At 38.9% G+C, this 15,431-nt stretch overlaps 1 protein-coding gene across 2 annotated transcripts in view; it reads left to right on the forward strand.

The window, feature by feature from the left end:
• Positions 1-10,389, forward strand: part of prdm5 (PR domain containing 5) — a 97,330-nt gene extending 86,941 nt beyond the window's left edge. For both annotated transcript variants that reach the window (XM_067446807.1, XM_067446808.1), the window contains exon 16: positions 9,787-10,389. In XM_067446807.1, the coding sequence (XP_067302908.1) occupies positions 9,787-9,951 (165 nt within the window). In that variant the 3' untranslated portion in view covers positions 9,952-10,389. The remainder of the gene's footprint in view (positions 1-9,786) is intronic.
• The last annotated feature ends 5,042 nt before the right edge of the window (positions 10,390-15,431 follow it).

Consider the following 15,431-nt stretch of genomic DNA (forward strand, 5'->3'; position numbering starts at 1 on the left):
TTGACTACATTTTCAGACAGAAATGTTGTTCCAGGATAAACAAAATATGTTGACCCAAGAACATGTCTTGTTTGGCAAAACCACATTGGGCACACACAGTCTTCTGTTTCATAGTCCAGCCAAGCAGTTTACATACAAATTCTAATTAATTCATCATTTACTCACCCTCATGTCCTTTCTAATTGAAAGGAAACATTTTGAATAATGTACTTGTCGCTTTTTTTTCCCATGCAATTACATTGAATGATGACTGGAGCTTTCAAGATTCATAGAGGCACCACAAACAAGCACCATAAAAGTTGTTCTTATGAATCAAAGTCTTCTGAAGTCATAATGTTGGGTTGTGTTAGGAACGGGCCTAAGAAGAAGTCATTCTTCACTAATAATTTTCTTCTGCAGTGAGATACAAATGTATTGCTCACTGTAAGTCAATGTTAGTTAATGCGTAGTCTTGTGTTGCCAGAGCTTCAGACTGACGGCAGAAGGTCTGGACTCTATCACAGCTTTCATTGGTCAAGGGCTGACTAAGAGGACGTTTGACTGACATGTAACGCAACACAGTTTGTTTTGTTCCGCATCATGTTAATGGGTGTGAAAATGAAAAGTTGATGTCCCTATAATAACAGACCGATGTGCTTCTATAAATTATCAATTCAAGAATGCTGTGCAAGTTTACCACAACAACGGAGCCGCAAACTTCACATACTTCCAAAAGATTCCGAAGATCCAGCCTTTAGTTGATCCTGGTAAGCGCTCGTTGTCACAGTTGTAAACAAGACGGCGTTCTTCGAGGGAGTTTGGCGTCATAGCATAATTTCTAGGCGAACCATTGAAGAATGAAACACGTCTCACAGACATCGTGTAGAATTTAACCAATCAGATGATGACTTTGAATCTCCTGAAGTATTCCAGATAAGTGTGCCATATTCATCAGATGTCTGATGCTAACTGTGCATTCACACTGCCGGCGGCGAGAACGTCAAAGTGGCTGGAAGTCATTCATTTTCAATGGGAGCCGGCGAAGAGAGCGGTGCATCATGGATGATTTGGGCATCGAGGAGATTTGAAATCAGGTCAACTTTATGGTAATGAGCTATGACGTGGTTCGGCGGCAGCCAATCAAAATTGCATTATTTGATTGTGCTACAGATGCGATTGATTCCTCAAATCACATCGCTTGTTGAGGAAAAGTGTGCTGTTACTCTTCTTTACCATTAGACTTACAATAATATAAGGCTTTATTATTGTTCTCTTTCAGGCAGTGATTGAATCAGCGAGCAATATAACGATACACACACATAAACGGTCTGAAATGCTTTGCCAGCAGTGAACACACTCCGCAGGAGACTCTTGAGGAATCTAAACACACACACACATACATTCACAAAGAGCAGTCTCTACACATACATTTCACTGAAGTAAATGAGAAACATCCCTGTGTATTTATTTGATTTCAATGGCAGGCTGCAAGCATTTCTTTCTACGTTTTGACTTTTTTTAAAGGCCATAAGAGACTGAAATTGGCTGTTTCCTCATTTTTTTCCCCCGCATTTGACGTGACAAGTCTTTTAAGCCTGGACTGATTCGGTCTGAAATCTGGTTCTCTGATGACGGTTGTTAGAATGGCTTCCATTGATAATGGCAAATTATTCCGGCACTTCTTTCATGCACAGAATTTTTTAAGTGCAACGTGCCAGAAACCATCTATACTCTATATTAATTTGTTATTGACTCGCTTTCTCTGAGCATTTGACTGCATTTGAAGTGGTTTGTGGGGTGGTCACGTCTGTCTTTCACGGCTCCTGTTGAAGTTAAAGAAAAGGAACTTTGTGGTGTTATTTTGTGAAATGTCAAATTGACGATTTGAACATTTTGAAACACTTAAATGTTTATCACGGAACTTCATCTCTAAAGAAATGTTATTGGCTTAGATCTCATTAATCTGTTGTGTTTCCATGCACACTAAAATGGAATCCCTTGTGAAAAATGTGTACATTTTAGCATACTTTTAAGCATACTTTTTTTAGCATGCTAAAGTATGAACCGATTGTAATGTTTTTGGACACTTACAGTATTTGCATGTTAATTACAATTAAATAAAATATATTAACATTACCTTTAAAGAATAACACACTACAGTATAATCAAGTATTTCACATGTGCTACACTATGTCAACACATGAAAATAAGTGCGCTTCTTTAAAGCACAACAAATGACATCAGCGTTATAAAAAAGTACCTAAAATTACAGAAAACATCTTTAATTTTTTTTTATTTGAAGTGAAATTTAACTAAATCTGTTTAGTTAATCTCGCATCCCATTAGAATACATGGAGAGGGTGGGGTTTATGATCTATACTGGGACCCGCTACCTGGGGGCGATCGAGATGCTTTGGCTTCACTTTTAAGGGCATGTGTGCTTGATTCAGATATTCATACAACAAAATATTCAGGGGGCCATTCATTTTTTTTGAAAATTATCACAAAAAAAAAGGCTGGTGGTGGCTGGAAACTTTTTTTAAAATGTTGGTGGGGAGTAACTAAAGTAACGTTTAATTTGACATTATGAAGAACACTTTTAAAAGTGCACTTAAGTGTGTTAAGAAGCATAGTCATGAACATGTGCTCACGTTAAGTACACTTAAGTTGTTTATTAATGTTATATTATCTGTAAGTATATTTTTTAACTATACTTTTAGATTTGAAGTACATTAAAAGTGCACTTTCTATAGATTCAAGCACACTTCTTTTTCACAAGGGATAGAACAATATAATGAACAATACAGGTTCTTCTAAAAAAAATTAGCATATTGTGATAAAGTTCATTATTTTCCATAATCTAATGATACAAATTAAACTTTCATATATTTTATATTCATTGCACTCCAACATATATATTTTAGGTCTTTTATTGTTTTAATACTGATGATTTTGGCATACAGCTCATGAAAACCCCAAATTTCTATGTCAAAAAATTAGCATATCATGAAAAGGTTCTCTAAACGAGCTATTAACCTAATCATCTGAATCAACTAATTAACTCTAAACACCTGCAAAAGATTCCTGAGGCTTTTAAAAACTCCCAGCCTGGTTCATTACTCAAAACCACAATCATGGGTAAGACTGCCGACCTGACTGCTGTCCAGAAGGCCATCATTGACACCCTCAAGCGAGAGGGTAAGACACAGAAAGAAATCTCTGAACGAATAGGCTGTTCCCAGAGTGCTGTATCAAGGCACCTCAGTGGGAAGTCTGTGGGAAGGAAAAAGTGTGGCAAAAAACGCTGCACAACGAGAAGAGGTGACCGGACCCTGAGGAAGATTGTGGAGAAGGACCGATTCCAGACCTTGGGGGACCTGCGGAAGCAGTGGACTGAGTCTGGAGTAGAAACATCCAGAGCCACCGTGCACAGGCGTGTGCAGGAAATGGGCTACACGTGCCGCATTCCCCAGGTCAAGACACTTTTGGGCTACAGAGAAGCAGCACTGGACTGTTGCTCAGTGGTCCAAATTACTTTTTTGGATGAAAGCAAATTTTGCATGTCATTCGGAAATCAAGGTGGCAGACCCTGGAGGAAGACTGGGGAGAAGGAAATGCCAAAATGCCTGAAGTCCAGTGTCAAGTACCCACAGTCAGTGATGGTCTAGGGTGCCATGTCAGCTGCTGGTGTTGGTCCACTGTGTTTTATCAAGGGCAGGGTCAATGCAGCTAGCTATCAGGAGATTTTGGAGCACTTCATGCTTCCATCTGCTGAAAAGCTTTATGGAGATGAAGATTTGGTTTTTCAGCACGACCTGGCACCTGCTCACAGTGCCCAAACCACTGGTAAATGGTTTACTGACCATGGTATTACTGTGCTCAATTGGCCTGCCAACTCTCCTGACCTGAACCCCATAGAGAATCTGTGGGATATTGTGAAGAGAAAGTTGAGAGACGCAAGACCCAACACTCTGGATGAGCTTAAGGCCGCTATCGAAGCATCCTGGGCCTCCATAACACCTCAGCAGTGCCACAGGCTGATCGCCTCCATGCCACGCCGCATTGAAGCAGTCATTTCTGCAAAAGGATTCCTGACCAAGTATTGAGTGCATAAATGAACATAATTATTTGAAGGTTGACTTTTTTTGTATTAAAACACTTTTCTTTTATTGGTCGGATGAAATATGCTAATTTGTTGAGAATTTTGGGTTTTCATGAGCTGTATGCCAAAATCATCAGTATTAAAATAATAAAAGACCTGAAATATTTCAGTTGGAGTGCAATGAATCTAAAATATATGAAAGTTTAATTTGTATCATTTTGAAAAAAATGAATTTTATCACAATATGCTAATTTTTTTGAAAAGGAGCTGTATAGTAGCAACCTTGACGTGACGGACCATTCATACTTAACGTAAATAAATCACATATTTGAATGTATTTAAAGGGTTAGTTAACTCGAAAATGTAAATTCTGTCATTAATTCCTCACCCTCATGTCATTCTAAACCAGTAAGACCTTTGTTCATCATCAGAACACAAATTAAGATATTTTAATCAAATCTGAAGACACTCTGATGCTTCAAAAAGTTCATAAAGAGATTGTAAAACTAATCTGTATGAATTGAGCAGTTTAGCTGAAATTTTCTAAAGAGACTCGATAGCTTTATATGTTAAAGCTCAAACGCGCTGCGTAAAACATTCATGTGATGTGTGAGTTGAGGAATGTTTATAAGTGAATAAAAGCCTAAATTCAATCTGTTCATCATGTAAAGCGATCGTGTCTCTTCAGAAAATTTGGATTAGTTTTACGACCTCTTTATAAACTTTATGAAGTGTCAGTGTCGTAGCTGTCAGTGGAGGGACAGAAAGCTCTCAGATTTCATCAGAAATAACTTCATTTGTATTCTGAAGATAAACAAAAGCCTTATGGGTTTGGATCGTCATGGGGATGAGTAATTAATGACAGAATTCAATTTTTGGGGTGAACTTACCCTTTAAACAAGCTTGTTCTTATTAAAATTTAAGCACAGCAGAGATTCTAGCACTTGTCGAAGCTTTGGGTGTTTGCTTGTTCTATATGCTGACTACAGGATGAAAATCTCTTTTCCCAAACTGCATTCCAGTGTATTTGTGTTTAATTGTTTTTGTATGGTGTCCTGCAATGGCTATTGTGTAACGGAATTAAACAAATGTGACAGTAGAGTGAAACTTGAGCGTGTTGTGTACACAAAGAACTTTACAAGTGAACCACACTGCGTGTGCTGTGGACATCTGAGAGGGTCTGGGTTTGTTTAGCGTGTTGACACGTGCTCCGAGAACCCCTGAAATGAGTGCAAGTGTTGGCCAGAAGCTGACTGAAGCTGAAGTTGGCATAAAAGAAAACGTCATGTCAATGCAAGCAATATATAGCTGTGGAGATTTGCTATCTTTTATTTTCTCATTCACGTCATTTTCAGCTGCAGAAAAGTTCCTGACAAGTTGACTCCTAAGAAATTAGTAAAAGCAATGCAGTACACAAACATGCAATTGCAAATGCACACATGCCAGTGTGACCAAAATCTTGTATTAGATGTTGATTATTTTGATCTCACGGTTTTTATCTGAAAATTCCCCACAAAATGATTTAATAAATTATACAGTACCATATGCACTACAAGTAGGTTTACTACCAGACTCTTGCGTTGTTGACGCAGTGTAAACAGTGGAGCACTTCCAGAACGCCGGCTTGCCATTGGCTGGCACTGTTCGTGTGAGGACCATGATGCATGCGCACATGTGTCTCTGCTGTAGAACTAGGAAGTGCTGCATTCTTTACACTACGCCAACAGCGTAAGAGTCTGACACAGGCTAGAAGAAATTGTTGAATAAAGTTGATATTTTTGTATTCATATCGCTTTATAAAATTAAGGTTGAACCACCAGAGGACTATTTTAACGACGTCTTTGCTGGACCTTTGCTGGTCAGAGAGCTCTCGGATTTCATCAGAAATATCTTCATTTGTGTTCCGAAGATGAGCAAAGGTCTTACGGTCTCGGAACGACATGAGAGCGAGGAGTTAATGACACTTTTTTTTTTTTTTTTTTTTGAACTATCCCTTGAAAATTAATTAAATGTGACAGAAAAGACATTTAAAATACTACAAAAGATTTATATTTCAAATAAATGCTGTACTATTGAACATTGTATTCATAACATTAGAATGATTTCTAAAAGATCATATGACACTGAAGACTGGAATAATGATTAATACATTGATTTTTAAATTGTAGATATATTTTACAATATTACTAATGAAATAATAAAAATCCAGTCAGGAATACAAATGAATATTATAAGGTTATTTGTAATTAAAAATAATGAAGTTACATTGCTTGACTGCCGAGTTGCACTGTTGCAACCATAAATGACTTCTACACTTCAAGCATAATCTATGAAGACTGCAATTCAGTTTTCCAGAGAAGTCTACAGGTTTTTTCTTTTCATTTCTTTTTTCATCTTGCCATAAAGGTTTGGTAGAATCTCTAGTGGTTGACACATTTGTACTGCCACATGGCCAGCATTCAAGCATCCTGACATCCTGTGCCCACAGCCATTAATATCTGCAGTTCGTGTGAGACTAAGTCGTTGTCAATCAAGGCGTTACATTTTTTTTCATGCTGTTTAAATAAAAAATGACACTCATTTCATGAAGAGAGTGACAGCTGCAATATCTCTCACTGTCTCTTCATGGAGATAAAGCATATTCAGTGTTCTTGAGGAGATAAAATTGATTTACCATGTGAAATGGATGTGTGTTCTATTGGTAATGCATATCTGATTTTGTGTGTGTGTGTGTGTGTGTGTGTGTGTGTGTGTGTGTGTGTGTGTGTGTGTGTGTGTGTGTGTGTGTGTGTGTGTGTGTGTGTGTGTGTGTGTGTGTGTGTGTGTGTGTGTGTGTGTGTGTCATGGCACCAGGCTGTTGCTCTGACTGCAGGATTTAACTGAATACCATTTACTGCTCGGTTTGGCTTCGGTTTGCTAACTGGCTGTTTTTGAGTGTCTGTTTTGTTGGCAGTGTTGTTTCCAATGGTTGCATGTGTGTGTGTGTGTGTGTGTGTGTGTGTGTGTGTGTGTGTGTGTGTGTGTGTGTGTGTGTGTGTGTGTGTGTGTGTGTGTGTGTGTGTGTGTGTGTGTGTGTGTGTGTGTGTGTGTGTGTGTGTGTGTGTGTGTGTGTGTGTGTGTGTTAGCGTCTCAACCAAAAGCATATGGCATAGTCAGAAGACTTCACCCTGGCTTGCAGTTCTTTGGTTGTGTTTTTTATTCATTCAGTTATTGGTTGTTTGTGTGTTTGGTCTGATGTATTGAGCGTTGCCTTCACATCCTCTCTGTGGTCACAGGGCATGAAGTCATACTAACACACAAAACATTACAGAATGAAGTCTGTAAACAAGCGCTGCTTCACTAAATGTCAATTCCAAAATAAAAACCTTCCTCTCATGGATCTTTTTTATGGGTTATGTAACACAAATCCACTTATGGCTACTAGACTAATTTATTATGTCCTGTCCTGGAAAAAAATCTACAAAAGTCACAGCCGCAATGTAGGTTTGCCAGGCCATTGCTTATGCAGTGGCTAAAGTGTTTTTTTAGCATGTTGCTAGTTGGTTTCTGGAAGGTTTCTAAGGTGTCCTGGGGTGCGTTCCCATACAACAACATAACTCATTGCTTAACCACCATAGCAAACATTTTATACAAAATGCAATGTTGTAGAAATAACTAGCTATTCAAGACTGTTTCCCGAAACTGCTCACATCTCTGTCGATTGAACCATGTAAGTTAGGACTATCTATGATGTAAGATACAGTATATAAGTTATTAAACCTACACCGATCAAGCATAACATTTTGTCCTCAAAGTTGATAGAAGCAGGAAAAATGGGCAAGCGTAAGGATTTGAGCGAGTTTGACAAGGGCCAGATTATGATGGCTAGATGACTGGGTCAGAGCATCTCCAAAACTGCAGCTCTTGTGGGCTGTTCTCAGTCTGCAGTGGTCAGTGTCTATCAAAAGTGCTCCAAGGAAGGAACAGTGGAGAACCGGCCACAGGCTCATGGGCGGCCAAGGCTCATTGATGCATTTGGGGAGCGAAGACTGGCCCGTGTGGTCCAACAAACAAGTTACTGTAGCTCAAATTGCTCAAGTTAATGCTGGTTCTGATAGAAAGGTGTCAAAATGCACAGTGCATCGTAGTTTGTTGTATAAGGGGCTGCATAGCCGCAGACCAGTCAGGGTGCTCATGCTGACTCTGCCCACCGCTGAAAGCACCAACAGTGAGCACGTGTGCATCAGAACTGGAAGCAATGGAAGAAGATGACCTGGTCTGAATCACGTTTTCTTTTAAATCATGTGGATGGCCGGGTGCGTCACTTACTTGGGGAACACATGGCACCAGGATGCTCTATAGGAAGAAGGAAAGTCGGCGGAGGCAGTGTGATGCTTTGGGCAATTTTCTGCTGGGAAATCTTGGGTCCTCCCATCCATGTGGATGATACTTTGACACGTACCACCTTCATAAGCATTGCTGCAGACCATGTACACCCTTTCATGTAAATGGTATTCCCTGGTGGCTCTGGCCTCTTTCAGCTGGATAATGCTCCTGCCACAAAGCAAAAAATGGTTCAGGAAAGGTTTAAGCAGCACAATAGCGAGTTGGCCTCCAAATTCCCCAGATCTCTATCCAATTGAGCATCTGTGGGATGTACACATTCCACAGCACACCTTCAGAGATCTAGTGGAGTCCATGTGTCAATGGGTCAGGGCTGTTTGGCAGCAAAAGTGAAACCAACACAATATTAGGTGGTCATAATGTTATGCCTGGTCGGTGTATATGGTCACACTTTAGGGTCTATCATTATTAACTATGACTTTTGCCTCAATAAACTCCAACTTTACTGCTTATTAATAGTTAGTAAGGTAGTTGTTACGTTTGGGTATTGTGTTGGATTAAGGGATGTAGAATAAGGCCATGTAGAATAAGGCATTGATATGTGCTTTGTTAGTACTAATAAGCAGCCAATATCCTAGTAATATGCATGATAATAAGCAACTAGTTAATAATAAGTATTGTACCCTAAACTAAAGTGTTATGAATTCAACCAATTCAAGAGTTTCATTGTCTGTTCTACATTGCAAAACCATTCAAATAAAGTCTGTGAATAAATATTAATATGGTGTTATACACGTCATAAGCCAGGTTAAGAATGCAGCTCTCGGTTTTTATGTATGTAACTGGGAATCCCTTCTTCATCCTTTTACCCACATCAGCCTGCAAAGTGCCATGTTATTTTTACTCATTTGTCCGCCAGACGAAAATTGTAAGTCACTTAAAAATAATTGAGCGTACAGAGGGCAAGCAGTTTGGAAAATGAATGGATGGCTTAGAAAAATGATTGACCATAGTACAAACAGTCCATAGCGAGTTTAAGTCTTGTTTCATGTTTGAAAAACAAATGTAGGGGAGAATCGATTTTATTAGATGGGTATAAGTGAGTGTTACATATCATAATGTAGCCAGACCTGAATGTGATAATAATTCACATTGAATATTATCCAATAGGTCATATGGCCTGAGGGATGTAAATTAAATAAACAAGGGGGAACATTTGTTTGTTTTATTTAAAATAACATATATGGATGAATCCTAGAAAGTAAGAAAATATCTATTAACTCTCCAAGAGTCCATTTCATGTTGACTTTAAACTGGGACAAAGATATTAGACATTGAAAAAAACAACATCATGTTTTCTTAACGGCTTTGTGTGTTTCTAGGTGTGTGACCTGTCCTTTAGTTTGAAGAAGATGTTGATCAGACACAAACTGACCCATAATCCCAACAGACCCATGGCTGAATGCTCCCTCTGCCACAAGAAGTTCACCCGCAACGACTACCTCAAAGTCCATATGGAGAACGTCCACGGAGAGACAGAGGGATAGACCATCATACTCCACACCTATACATACACACATATTCACACAAGCCATGTATAAAACCATGTATAGAAAAAGTTCAAGCTGTTTTACACGCATTGGTGTGGCCACACTCATTCCAAAGATCTGTCCTATCTACATGTACAGAACCAGTTTATTTAACACATTATCACAAGTCTGGTCAGTCTGATTAAATGACATTTAATCATGGCTGCCAATCAGATTGGAGGAAAGCATGAAAATGTGCAATTGTGAAGAGCTTCATGAACAAAGTATTTCCATCATATTGATCCATTTCCTTTTTCTAGATGTTTGTCCTTTTGTATGTCATTATCAGTTGTTTCAGATTTTCCACAATTGTTGAGCGATGTTGCGTGACCAAAGAACATGATGTGCCAATTTTATACAACCTTGTTGAGAGTAAAGTTCATTGGGTTCAAATGATGTTTGCATTTAACTGTATTATTCAATATTTATCATTTTATATTTTCAGCGTTTAGGTTTACATGAGGTTTGTGTTTGATTGTCAGATTAACATCTTGTGATTCTAAGTTGGAAAGTTTGGATTGCCTTTGGATGAATGAACGATTGAATCGCTGATATCACTAATCTGGTCAGTATGTATTTTTGTTTATTTTGACAAATAATAATTTTTCCCATCCATGCCCTGTCCATCTGCAGGATACATGTTGCATTGCTCTATGGCAGGGCTATTCAAATCTTACCCTGGACGGCCAATGCGCTGCAGAGTTTAGCTCAAACCCTGATCAAACACACCCACCTGTGATTTTCTAATGATCCTCAAGACATTGATTAGCATGTTCAGGTGTGTTTGATTAGGGTTGGAGCTAAACTCTGCACCGCATTGGCCCTCCACGGTAAGATTTTAATAGCCCTGCTCTATGGGATATAGTCGACTGCTTCTCCCCTGATCACACTTGCTTTAGTTAATTACAGTGAGGAAAATCAAGTATCAAAAGCACATCCGATTCCCCTCACACAATCGTTTACCAAGATCCAAATGTTTATACGTATAAACATTTGGATCTTGGTAAATGATTGGTGTGAGGGGAATCGGATGTGCTTTTGATACTTGATTAGACATGCTCTGTTGATGATTGTTCTCTAAAGCTGGTTAGCATTGGTTGTAGCATAATTAAAGCCTCAGTGTGGCTTTCAAACAGTAATTACTCATTAAGTCTGAGATCCAGAGCCAAATGCACAGATTATTAAAAAACGTTACCCCTTGTGCCAGATCAGTAGTACACAACTAAATATGGATGTGATTTTCAAAACATTTTAAATCTAAAAAAAGTTTTTTGTACATTGAGCATAGCAATAGTGAATTTGAGACATTTACAATCCAACCTTTCCCCTAAAAATAGAAAGCTCTCATTGTTTTATAGGAATGACAAACAAAAGATGTTGCTCCAGGACCCATATCCTGCTTATGTAGATTACATTAAAGGGATAGTTCACCCAAAATGTTTAATTATTCCATGATTTACCCTCAAGCCATCCTAGGTGTATATGACATTCTTCTTTCTAAAAATCTGACGATATTGCACACCAGTTACTCTCATCATACGTGGTGTAAGAATTTTGGACTGCAAGAGACGCGGCCGTATATATGTTTTCACTTTTACCGTAACTTAAATATGGAATGCGATTCGCCGGAAGCTAGATAATCTACTTTATTAATTTTTAAATATGGATATTTTTCTTACACAAATGTGCCACTTCACTTCAGAAGGCCTTCATTAACCCACTGGAGCTGTGTGGAGCAGTTATATGATGGATAGATGCACTTTTATGGACTTTTTTATATAACTGATTATATTCGTCTGAAAAAAAAAATGTCATATACACCTAGGATGGCTTGAGGGTGAGTAAATCATAGGCTAATTTTCATTTTTGGGTGAACTATCCCTTAAGGAACATGCAGTTTTACTGAGTATACACAATACATTTAATTTCAAAGCACCTTTCCAGAAAATACATTCTACAAATGTCTACAATTACAATTTAGATTAATCTGCCCAAGTAATGTATTTCAGAAATGTACATATACAAATCACAGTTAGCTAATAGTGTATTATTTTACAGCAGAAACTGAGCTCATTAAGTTATTATTATAATTTGTGAACAATGATCACTATATATGGAAAATTTAGCATTGGTCCATGTTGATTTAGAGTTTGCCTAATCAAGTCCTGTCAGGAGTTGGCGTTGGGTCATCTGAAGTCTTCATAAGAGGTTGGATCCAAACTTTTGGATCCAAAAGATGACGTACTCTCTTGTTACCTCAGAATAAAACAGAAAAGCTAATGGAAAACGATTAGCATAGCTGCTGTTCATAACAATACAAAGTACTGCAAATACTAAATCAGTTGCAGATATCTGTTTATCTCAAACATTTCCACATAGATTTCTAGTCATCAGTTAAGGCCAGTTCAAACCAATAATGATAACTTTAATGATAACTATATTAGCATCCAAACCAGCAGACAATATTGTTTTGTCATCTGCCGCTTTAAATGCTGGAGCTCTTTAAAGCAGGGTGGATTCTGATTGGCTGTCGATGTTTTTTAACTTTCATCAGCCTTCACACTCTGTTCCTCTCTTTTGTGTCTCTTGTGTAAATGTGACCTCTTTAAACATGTGAGAGTGAATTCTTGTTGGATAAAAAGTGTTCAAAATGATCTCTATAGCCACTTTTCCACTGCATGGTACGATTCGGCGGCTCGGCTCGGCACGGCTCACTTTACTTTGGCTCGGTTTGCTTTTCCACTGCAGTTTAATACTGCTTCAAAGTGGGTGGGATTATAGACTGATCGCTATAATTGCGCTGCCACCTTGTCTACAAACCACGATACTTTTTAAAAAATTATTATTGTGTGCGCCGGTCATTTTAAGCAACTCATTTAAAAAAGTAGTTCAAACAAATGTAATTAAGCTAACTGTTGCTGACTATTTAAATCCAGCCAGTTTGATGTCTTGTGTCCCAAATCAAATGACGCTGGTAGTGACGATTCTCTCTGACCAATCAGTAATCGCAGTGTTTACACGTCACATTTTAGTATCGGGATGGCTGGCTTGGAACCGAGGTGGTACTAAAAAAAAAAACCAGGTACTGGGTACTGTACACAGTGGAAAACCCGCGCCGAGCCGTACAATGCAGTGGAATTGCACATGATCCTACATCTCTCATTTTATCCTCTGTTCTCTTTTTTCAGTTTATTTCTACTTTCTGTCCACTTTTCTTCCTGACTTGTTTCTCTTAGTTGTTTGTAGCTTTCTTTAGCAAAGTGCCAACTTGAGATTTTTTAGAAAATATCTGGACCACGGTAACACCTCTGCAAACATCCACCAGTGTTGTAGTCGAGACAAGCTCAATTTGAGTCCAAGTCCAGCCTGAGAGATGAGTAGGTTGTGCCTGAGCCAAGACTGAGACCAGAGGATGGTCAAGTCGAAGTCAAGAGACCCAAATGTCCATGACAAGAATTGGAATCAAGATAGACTCAATGGCCCTCATTTATCAAAAGTGCGTACACCAAATTTCCAGCGTACACCTTGCGTACACCCAAACCCACGGTGACTTTGAGATTTATCAATATGGACGTTGGCGTACGGCACGCTCAAATCCTACACCAGCTCAGGAGGTGGTGTACGCACGTTTGAGTTAGTGGGAAAATGCGCAGAAAAACAATTCCTAACACCACAAAACGCACTGACAAAGATATGCTATATTATGACCCACTGTTAAAAACCACAACGACAACATTCAGTGTTTATTTTGTGCAACATGAACGTCAATGTTTAATTTGTGTGACTTTACCAAAGCGTTTGATTTGTAGGCATATGTATTCCTCCAGTCGCGAGCCTGTGCGCTTTACCGGCGCGCCTGGCCCGGCAGCTGCGCACGGACTGGGACTAAAATAATTCAGACTGACAAATAAAAAAATGACCTTCTTCTTTTAAATAATAATAAAATCAATAAAAACGACATTCTTCTTCTGAATAACAAGCGTCATTAAGAATAATAATCATAATAATAAGAAGAATCTTACAAATTGTCATGTAATTATTAATGTGAATGAATGGTAGTACTCCACATCACATCATCATCACTATTGTACACCCCAATACATGTGCCGTGATACGAAATTAAATGCTAATTGTTTCAAAACGTGCTGTAAAATAATGCATTGTGATGGTAATTTATCATCCAAACAGCTATTTAAACTGCTGGAGTGCACTTATCAACCTCCACACTATTAAGATACTCGTAATTTGGGTCCATATTTTGTTTTTGTAGGTGCCTTTAATCCCACTCTTTAAACTCCCAAATAAAACTATTTCGGTTTTTTTTTTCCACTTCCCTGGTGATGGCCTCGATGGGCGCGTCTCAATCATCTCACTAGTTCAGTAGTCAGGGCACTGATCAGGGAGTCAGCCCATTGACTTATGTCCTAGTCAGTGCCCTGACTAGTGGAGTAGTGAGATGATTAAGCGCGCCCGATCTCCACGTCGAAGAAGTTTCACTTCTTTGCCGTCTTCTGTTTGTCCATGGCGTAAAATGAGGGCGTGGGAGAGGCGGAGACTTGAATATATAGGGGCGTGTTATTCTAATGACGATCGTTTTCAGCCGCCACATTTATTAAGGGCAAGTATTGCGTACACCTGGATTGCAGAGGTACGCACTGCTTCATAAATCAGGCGGTGAGAGGGGTGTAAGCATAATCTTACGCCAACATATACACCAGTTTCTACGCAAGATTGATAAATGAGGGCCAATGTGTTCATCAGAGAAAATCCTGCATGAAACTATTGCTGTCCAGAATCACTGTACTGCACATCTAAATGGACAAAAGAGCACCTGGATGTCCCACTATACTTGGAAAATATCCAGTGGACAAATGAGACTAAAGCTGAGAGATTTGGAAAGCACAGCACACAACATTAAAACCTCATCACAATTGTGAAGTATGGTGAAGGAACCGTCATAGTTTTTGGTTGTTTTGCTCCCTCAGGCCCTGGACAGCTTGCCATCATTGAAAGAAAAATATAATTCCATGAATATCAGGGCATTTTGATGGAGAACATAAGGTGATTTGTCTCCCAATCGCAGCTCAGAAGACGTTGTGTGATACAACAAGACAATGACCCAAAGCACAGGAGAAATTCAACATCAGCATAGCTTCAACAGAAGAAAATACTCCTTGTAGAGCAGCCCAGAGTCCTGACCTCAACCTGATTGAGATGGTTTGGCATGACCTCAAGAGAGCAACTCACACCAGACATCCCAAGAATATTGCAGAGCTGGAACAGTTTTGTTTAGAGGGGTGGTGCAAAATTCCCCCTGACCATTGAGCGGGATTGATCTGCAATTGCAGGAAGCTTTGGTTTCTTTAACTTTGTCTGTACAATGATTAGCAGAGACTGCTGGGAAATTGTTTGCTACTTCATTTCAGAATTTGCAGCCC

The sequence above is a fragment of the Pseudorasbora parva genome, chromosome 6, assembly GCF_024679245.1.
Source record: "Pseudorasbora parva isolate DD20220531a chromosome 6, ASM2467924v1, whole genome shotgun sequence".
Classification (NCBI taxonomy): domain Eukaryota; kingdom Metazoa; phylum Chordata; class Actinopteri; order Cypriniformes; family Gobionidae; genus Pseudorasbora; species Pseudorasbora parva.